Source organism: Apaloderma vittatum, unplaced genomic scaffold, assembly GCF_000703405.1.
Source record: "Apaloderma vittatum isolate BGI_N311 unplaced genomic scaffold, ASM70340v1 scaffold35268, whole genome shotgun sequence".
In the NCBI taxonomy this organism is placed as follows: Eukaryota; Metazoa; Chordata; class Aves; order Trogoniformes; family Trogonidae; genus Apaloderma; species Apaloderma vittatum.
The window spans coordinates 705-10,374 of NW_009729710.1; the positions used below are offsets into that span (position 1 = coordinate 705).

The window sequence follows — 9,670 nt, forward strand, 5'->3', positions numbered from 1 at the left end:
GGACTTGACTAGGCAGAGGTCAGTGCATGAGACACTCTGTAAAGTGACTTGAGTTGTTGCTTATGAACAGTGTGTAAACATTCTTGAGTTGTATGGCCCAGAGGTAAACTCTAACTTAAAACTGAATGTCTCAAACATAAGGCTAGGAGAGAAGCTATTATGAAATATAAAAGTTCAAGGGTATTGATAAGTTCATGCAAAACAATGGTAAGGTGTGTTTTTTGTGTGCTGCCACCCTACTCAGTAAAACGGAAAAACTTTGACTTTTTTTTTCCTTCTGTCTCCAGCCCATACTGTACTTGCACCATATTAAGTGAATCTCTGTATTTAGAATAGATAATTTAATTTTTAAAACAAAAACACAGTCACAAACCTTTGTCCTTAACTCTAGCTTTTCCCAGTTGTCTTCATATCTGTGTGCTCACTTTGTCTTTCTACTCATTTCTATACAGTAAAATTTCTTGAAGTCATCAAGCCCTTCTGTGTTATCTTGCCTGAAATCCAAAAGCCAGAACGGAAGGTATGTTACAAAAATTTTCTTCATAAATTTGTATTTCTATAATATAAAATGTTTCATCTTTGTTTGCATTTGGGGGATTTGTGTGTTGGGTTTTTTTTCCAGTTGGGAGAATGGCTGTGTTAGGCGCAATTTGGTTTTAATGAGGTGCTTGTCTGGTACACCCTGTAATGTGTATCTGGTTGTACCACAATATATTTGCTGGTAAATGCAGCTGTGCAGATGTGGTTATGCCATAGCATGGAGTGGTGAGATGTTCAAAACAGTACATATTGGGGTGTAAATTAGAGTAGTTTTAGATAGCAACTTGAAAATGTTTACTTCTTAGGTGCTGATCTAAGATTATTTGCTAAGATAAGCTTCTCCGTATTAATATTTTTTTCTCACAAGAAGTTCTTTCTTACAAAAATATAAGACTCATTTTGGTGTAAGTACCAGAATTACCCTCCATTGGTGTAAGATTGTTTATTCAGATTAAAGTTTTAATAAAGCTTTCCCATTTTCCTTGTCCTTATATAGTATCAAGGGGATGAACAGTGAGTTATTTTCCATAGGATGACCTATGCTTTGTCCCTTCTCAAGAAAATCAAGTCTGCCTGATTGACTAGATCTTGACAGCTTTATCATCTTTGGTTGTTGTTTTCTGTTTGTTTTTTTTCCCTTTAGATTCAGTTTAAGGAGAAGGTACTATGGACAGCCATCACACTCTTCATCTTCTTAGTATGCTGCCAGGTATGTTTCCTTCTCTTGTGTTTAAGGAAGAGGATGTGTAAAGGATGTTATGAAGTCTCTGATTTAATCCTGTTTTCCTCTGTTGGTTGGAAACGCAGATTCCCTTGTTTGGTATCATGTCCTCAGACTCAGCAGATCCTTTCTACTGGATGAGAGTGATTCTGGCGTCAAATAGAGGTATGGGCAGTCTGTCAAGAGGGCTTTTTTTTTGGCTTGGACTCTGTTTTAACTAAGATAAAAATTGAACTAGAGAAGGAAAAGTAATTTTATATATTTATTATGTAAAATCGTAAACCAGTGCGGCACTGGGAAGGGCACAACTTTGTGGACAAAATGAATTTGTGGTTGGCAGTGTGCAACCTACGTACAAAAAATAATGAGCATTTTGGAGGGAAAAGGGTTACGGAGAAGACGGTCCTTAACTGCCTGCATCATTGTTGTTGCAATCTTCTATACGTATTTCAAGCATTTGGATTTATGTTTCAAACCATATTATACATGCGTTGTGGTTTTCTGGGTGACATCTTTGAGTCTGTCTCTCTGAAGATTAAAATTCGTGGTAGTTTGTATAAATTTCAGTTTCTCATAGAGGCTTTCTAGAATTAAGAATGGTGGCAGTTTCTTGAATTCACTTTGCCATTATGTATCATTTGGGCTTTGTATCAGTTTATATCATAATGAGGTGTCCAGAGATGCATGCAGGCGACTTGTTGCACTACTGAAAAAATTTAGGTTTTCCTTTTTGAAATTAGTTATAGTAAAGTGAGTGATGATGTAAGGCAGAAAGCAAATCCTTACCTTGTTGTGATTTAACCCCAGGAAGCAACTGAGCACCACACAGCTGCTCGCTCACTCCTCCCCACTCCAAGGGAGGAGAATCAGGAAGAAAAAGTAAAACTCATGTGTTGAGATAAAACCAGTTTAATAACTAAAGTAAAGTATAATCATAATAGTAATAAGGTACTATAATAATAATTGTACTGAAAAGGGATATAAGGAAAGGAGGGGAATAAAACCCAAGAAAAGACAAGTGATACGCAATGCAGTTGCTTGCTGATGCGTGAGCAGTGAGGTCTGCCCCTCCTGGCCACCCTCTGTGCCCTCGGTTTCCGTACTGAGCGTGACACCCTGCGGTACCGAATATCCCTTTGGCACTTCGGGCCATCTGTCCTGGCCGTGCTCTTCCTCAGCTTCTTGCCTGCCTGCCGGCTGGCTGAGCCTCAAAAACTGAAAAATCCTTAACGTAGGATAAATGCTACTTGGCAACAACTAAAGCATCATCTGTTATCAACGTTAATCCTGCGCTAAATCCAAGACACAGCACTGAATCAACTACTAGAAGGAAAATGATCTCCATCCCAGCTGAAACCGAGACAGTCTTATGCAGCAAAAGTCTTTTCCAGGGGACATAGTTGTTAAGGTACTGATGAGTACTGCGTTACACATCAGACTGACTGGTAGCAAGCTTCTGTTGCCATTGAAACCTTTCACATTTATTAAGATTTGGAGTTTTATATCTTCTCCAATTGTGTAAACTTTGAACTTCAGAGGTGTGTGGTACACCTCCTTATTTTCTTTCATTGTTCTTCCTGTGTCTGACAGGTACGTTGATGGAGCTGGGCATTTCACCTATTGTCACTTCTGGGCTCATCATGCAGCTCTTGGCAGGTGCTAAGATAATTGAAGTTGGTGACACCCCAAAGGACAGAGCTCTCTTCAATGGGGCACAGAAATGTGAGTAACAGCTGATACAAAAGGCTGATCAAAGCAGAGTATTTAACCCTAACAACAGAAGGTGTAAACTTACCATGTGATGAATGCTGGAGTTGGATATCTGGGTTTCTGTCGTGCTACATGTTGATGTTCTACAGATTTCTGGGTTTCATCAGCCCTTTACTGACTGCTCTCTGGCTTGTTAGCTCTTAAGCTTCAGAAATCTTTGAAAAGAAAAAGTATCTGTGCAATTAGCTTTGCTGCTGTAATCTCACCCAATAAACTAAACAATATATAGACTGTGGGGACCGAGCCTTCGGGCTGTGTTGATCAGCATTAACTTAAAAGAGTGAATATTAACGTAAATCTCCAGAACAAATGCATACTTTTTTTTTCTTTTATTCTGCAGTGTTTGGAATGATCATTACCATCGGACAGTCTATTGTCTATGTAATGACTGGAATGTATGGAGACCCATCTGAGATGGGTGCTGGTATCTGCTTGCTTATCACAATTCAGGTAATTTCTAGTCCTCTCTTCTTACTGTCTGTCTGAAAGAGGAAAAAAAAATTATAAGTAAGTCCATAAGGACTGCCTGCCCCACATACAGAGAAAAAAGATCCAAGTGTGCCTGCTTCAGTCATTCCTTATCTTCCAATACAAGTTACTTTTCTAAGCAAAATAGTAGAGATGGGACTAGTGGTGTATTTCTTTTTCCTGTAGCTTTTTGTTGCTGGATTGATAGTTCTGCTCTTGGATGAGCTTCTGCAGAAAGGGTATGGTCTTGGTTCTGGCATCTCTCTCTTCATTGCTACCAATATCTGTGAGACTATTGTGTGGAAAGCCTTCAGCCCCACCACTGTGAACACAGGACGAGGTAATACAGCACACTCTGCTTTTTTTACAAAAATTTTATGTACAAAGGCAAAACCTTTTTCTTCTTTTGTTTTTCGTCCCAGTATATTAAATGCAAATGCTCTTTACTAGTGTTAGTGGTGTAGTGAATCTTGTTAATATGGCAAGTGCTCCTATGCAAGGTGCCAGTACAAAAACATTTCTTTTTAATTTTGTGGTATTGCGCAAGATGCTTCATGAACTTCACTTTCTTACAGCGTCTCCACTAAAACTTGATAATGGTAAAATGCCATTGTATTACACTTGCTGCCCAACTTGCTGACAAGTGTCATCTGTTTCTTTCTACCCCTTGCATTGCTTACTCTTTGCTCTGAAGCCTTTACTCCCCTAACCTGACAGGAAGTGATCTTGTTTAGTGCTGGGTAATAGAAAACCTATGTGGGATTATCACATTTACTGTCCTCCAGACAATAACTAGTGTCTTACTGTGACTGCTCCTAGAAAGCATGCTGTCATGCTGCCTTCCTCATTTATTTATTTTCCAAATTGTATTTTATATTTTGGTGGGGAAGAGGAAAGAAGGGAAAGAACTGGTGAATGTCAATGTTTCTAGAGACCCATAAAGTGTCCCATTTGACACTGGGTTATGGTTTAGTTTCTAGGCCACAACAGGGGGATTTTTAAAAAAATTCTTGGAAATAACGTAACTGATACGAAGGATGGTGATAGTAAAAATCTGGGAGCGTACTCAAGGTGCAAAAGACTAGGAGAAATCCCATTCTGAATCCCATAGTTCAGAAGTGTGCCCAGGGGGATGATGAACTGAAGCTCAGAGATAATCACAGCACACCTAACTTGTTTTTTCTTTCCCTTTCCAAGGCATGGAATTCGAGGGAGCCATCATTGCTCTGTTCCATCTTCTGGCTACACGTACAGACAAAGTCAGAGCTCTTCGTGAGGCCTTTTACCGTCAGAATCTCCCCAACCTTATGAACCTGATCGCCACCATCTTTGTCTTTGCTATTGTAATTTATTTCCAGGTCAGTTGGAATAAGTAGGACTGTACAACTGTTTGTATGGAAGTAGATCTGTTGTCTGGTTCCTTCCACAGGAAATTATATTTTCACTTTCTAGTGCCTTCAGAAGATTCATTTGTACCTGCAGCATCTAGGTGTTCATTGAACACTAGCTTCTCTTAATCACTTTCCACACTTAATCACTAACCACACAAAAGATTTGAGACCTACCTACTTTGGTCTCTGGAGAAAAACGCGGATGGTTTTGTACGTGTAATACTGCCTAACCCAAATGGCATTGCTTTTTGCTGGAAAATACTCTGAAGTCTTGAAACCTGTGTGTCTCTTACTGTTTGTTGCAGCAAACTGCTGAAGAATATAGAAAGTCTTAACATTTCTTTTCTTGGACGCTATGTTCAGTCTTGAAGCTTCAGATTTCTTCTGATATCTACATCTTTCATACCTTCTTGTATGTGTGTGCTTAAAGAACCATGTGGGCCTTCGGGCCCTTTGCAGAATTGTTGGCATGGGTGGCTCTGGGCAGAGTACGTGTACTTCCACAAAACAATTGTGGGGGGTTTTTCTCTTGCTGTCGAGGCCTTGCACTTGCATTTTATGACCTGTGGTGTGTGTTCATGTTCAGATATAATGGGCAACTCCTTTTGAAAACTTTTCAGGGCTTCAGAGTGGATCTTCCTATCAAATCTGCTCGCTACCGTGGCCAGTACAACACCTACCCTATCAAGCTGTTCTATACTTCCAACATTCCCATTATTCTTCAGTCCGCCCTGGTGTCAAACTTGTACGTCATCTCCCAGATGCTTTCTGCTCGCTTCAGTGGCAACTTGCTGGTTAGCCTGCTGGGCACTTGGTCTGTGAGTATTGCTTCTAATCCTGCACACAGCTGTGTAAGAGAACCTTTGAAATTCATGGGTGAAGAGATGATCTCTCTGAATATTGAGGCACACTTCTACAGGAGGCCACGTAAACTCCTAAATTAGTAATTCATTTAAAGGTAGAGTATGAGACCTGCTGTGAGAGTGCAGTTATTAAGTCTCCATTTACCTTTTGCCTTGGGCTGTTTTTTGCTCTCCTAGGTATTCCTGTTCCTGTTGTATTCTGTTTCCACTTTAGAAACTGGTGATAGTAAAGTTGAATCTTTGTGTGCTGCTGTAGTGGTAATGGTGCACAGTGGCATGAAGGTCAGGTCACAAGCCCAGGCTTATCTTAATGGCTAAGAAATAGTGAGAAAGTTGGTGACTGCTTGCTTCTTTCTTCTAGGACACATCATCTGGAGGCCCTGCTCGTGCTTATCCAGTTGGTGGACTTTGTTACTATCTCTCACCTCCAGAGTCCTTTTCTTCAGTCTTAGAGGACCCTGTACATGCAGTTGTTTATATTGTATTTATGTTGGGCTCCTGTGCTTTCTTCTCTAAGACATGGATCGAAGTCTCTGGCTCCTCTGCCAAAGATGTAAGTTTAAAATGATAAGTTACCTAAGCTTGCACAATGAAAACAGGTGGGCTGGTGTAAAGAGTAAGGCTGACTTTCTTCTGAAATAGCTGCTATGCTGGTAATCTTATTGGTAATATTTATCTTTTGTATTTTTTTTTAAGTGGGGAGGATGAGGGCAGAATGGGAGTAATTTTTGCCTGATTTGTTTACTCTTCTTTCAAAAACAAGAACAACAAAACTCAAATAACTACTTTCATTGGTGTTAGGAAACATCTGATGAGTGTGAGGGCAGGCAAGGTAACAGGAGAGGTGGAAACTCTTTCAGTGCCAAATGACAGATGCACTGTGTGCAGGGCAGTTGCCATTTAAGAACTTGTAAGTGAAGTTTGAATATCCACGTGTGATAGAGAGTTCTTTATTGGGGGGAAGATTAGCTAGAAGTTGTAATTTTTAACTTGAGGGCACTGATAACAGAGTGTAGTGCAGCACATTAATGTATCTGGGCCTGACTTGTCAAAATTGCCATTTGCTACAGCATATTTGGTATTCAGCAACTATAATTCTGAAATTGGAATTGGAAAACAAGATGGAAAATAGTTGTCATTGTGGTATGTTTGCATTGTGTGGGTTTGGGTAGGAAATAAAGTTTGGCAGCCATATGGGCTAATTTAAACCATTCTTTAACAAATACGTAATAGTTGCACAGTTACTGTGACAGCGTGAGCACTCTCTTGTTTTGGATTTGCATCTAGCTGCTTATTGCTAGGCATGCAGGAGAGGCACTTGCCGCCATGTATAGCCAAATTTTTATTTCAATAGAAAACAAAATACAGCTTTTAACACTTCAATATACTTTCCTGATACTGAGTAAAATTATTTTAAGTTCATGTAAACAAGGTCAGAAATAAAAATGGATAAATAGTAACTTAAATATTCACTATATAGTGGAAAACTGGTACGTTAATAATCTGCAAGTTTGTTTTCTCGGAGTTCAGACCTTTAGAAGTCCCCCTGCTAGAGTTTCAGTTCATCTCAGTTGTTACTAAAACATTTTGCAGGGCTTTATTGTAACCCTGTCAATTGTAGAAATCCAGTTTTAGAAGAGTATTCCAAGAAGGAGTTCTTTCTAAATCGTATAGTTTCTAATATGGCCCCACAAATTAATAGTGAACACAGGAAACTGAAATTGAGTGGTTACTTTGTAGGATGGTTTTGCCAACATCTTCTAAAGGCTAACCAGGAGAAGGGTAGGTGGCAATAGAGGAATTGAATTACATGTCTGAGAGCCTACTAATGGCTAGCTTTTCTTTTTCTCAGCAGGACTAAAATTGTTCAAAAAGCTTTGTGTAATTGACAGCATGGAAAAGTGCCTGTGGCTGCAATCTATCTGAAGTTAAAATGCTGAGTATTTTAAACTCATGAATAATATAAAAATCCCCAAACCCACCCCCATTGACTGAAATGCTGTGCTTCTGGTTTCCCATAGCACTAAGTTCCGTGGCCTCGGCAGGTGATGCTAAACTGACTTTCTCCATTCCTTGATTTAATGCAGGTTGCCAAACAGTTGAAAGAGCAGCAAATGGTAATGCGAGGCCACAGAGAAACTTCAATGGTACATGAACTAAACAGGTGAGCTGCGCTTCGCTCAGGCTGTTTATGCCAAGTGTTACGGAGGAACACAGGGCAAATTTTGCTTTGACACTTTCCTTACCTTGGATTGTAGAGCTGTGAGAGAAGAGCATATTCTGCCACTGACTTTTTTCTATTTGTGTAGTTTCATTCCTGGTTTTTAACCACCTGGTTGGATTATCTCTATGGTGTCTGTTCTCTTTTTGGTGGGATTGATTTTCTAGAAAAAAAATACTGTGTCCAATTTAGATACTTGCCATAGATCCCCTATACCACTAACCCAGGTGTATTTGTTGATGTCCTCAGCAAACTCTCATGCCACTTCTATTCTTATTTTGTGTCTTACAGGTACATCCCTACTGCTGCTGCATTTGGTGGTCTCTGTATTGGTGCCCTCTCTGTGTTGGCAGACTTCCTTGGGGCAATTGGGTCTGGAACTGGAATTTTGCTGGCTGTCACTATCATTTATCAGTACTTTGAAATTTTTGTAAAGGAACAGAGTGAAGTTGGCAGCATGGGAGCTCTTCTTTTCTAAACCTGGCTTCTCATGGACCCAGGAAAGAGGGAAGGAACATTCTCAAAATATAGCCAGTCAGGTGAAGAGAAGTAACATAAACTTGATAATATCATTCTATGGGAACACATCTTTTAATAATGTTTCCAAAGTGCATTCCCTTATGTTCAAACTTTTCTAGCATACTGTTCGCATTTTATAAATTGAGAAAAAATGTGCAAAAAAATTTTTTTTAAGAAAATTGTTTTTTAATTATGTGTTAGGGGAATCAGCTTTCTGAATTGGATTTAGTTCAGTGACTCTTGAAATTTTTTTGAGCCCCTTTCAAATTCAGTATACCCGAAGCCTTTACAGGTTTTAATAAATGTTTGTTAAATGAATATTTGGAAGGGATTTTTTTTTTTTGCATTTAACTTTTTTTTGCAGCTCCTTTGCAATAGTGGCGAGAAAAATATCTCCCTCTAATGCTCAAGTTCCATAATTATGGTTGTAAGCACAAACAGTGTTTAATGTGTTCAGTTTTGCATTTGGGTGTGGTTTTTTTCAGTATGGCAGATTTGGAAGGCGGTTGTTTCTTTTTAGTAAATGATATCTCTGATTCCAAGTGCTTAGTCTTGTAATTACTACGCCAGACCTTGTCAGATGTCGAATATTGGCTTGAGACTGTTGTCAAGTTTCTGTGTAAGACAGGAGTGTGTTCTGTCCCACCAGCCCTCCTCCATAAGCAGAAAACTCAGGTCAGTGGAGATTCTGCCAGAGCCCGTGCCTCAGAGTTGCAACTCTGAAACTCGGCCATACCGGCAGCTTTGTAAAACCTTCTGATTAGTTTTCATTGCCATTAGTGGTAGCACTTCTCATTCCACTCCTAGCTGAAAGAAATGGATGTTCGTGGCTGCTTAGGTGCAAACCTGCCTGTGCTTTTTGCTAAAGCTAAATTTCTCTCATAATAAATTCTGGTCTCACAGCAATCAGGATGTTATCTGACTACTCATATCTAGTGAATTTTGAGTCTCACTGCCACAAAGAAGTGTGAGAAGAATGATTGTTATAATCTTACTGACTTATATGGTGCATAGAAAAGTACTTTTTCAGAAGGTATTGGGACTCCTCCTTTTTTCTGAAGATCACACCTTCAAACTGGAGAAGGTATAGCATTGGCTTTAATGGACCAGAATAATACTTAATTTTCCATTTCAATTTAGATTGTCAGTACTAATCAGGTGCCTAGGACCAAACGCA

General features: G+C 39.4%; 1 protein-coding gene across 1 annotated transcript; it reads left to right on the plus strand.

Annotated features, from left to right (window-relative positions):
• Positions 1–391: 391 nt before the first annotated feature.
• SEC61A1 (Sec61 alpha 1 subunit (S. cerevisiae)) lies at positions 392–8,754 on the plus strand (the record flags this gene model as incomplete). The annotated part of the gene is made up of 11 exons (XM_009874544.1): positions 392–520; positions 1,184–1,249; positions 1,348–1,426; positions 2,852–2,983; positions 3,372–3,481; positions 3,686–3,839; positions 4,697–4,857; positions 5,511–5,708; positions 6,115–6,306; positions 7,841–7,917; positions 8,266–8,754. Coding segments are annotated over 11 exons (1,485 nt in total), but the record flags the coding sequence as incomplete, so codon positions are not given.
• Positions 8,755–9,670: the final 916 nt, after the last annotated feature.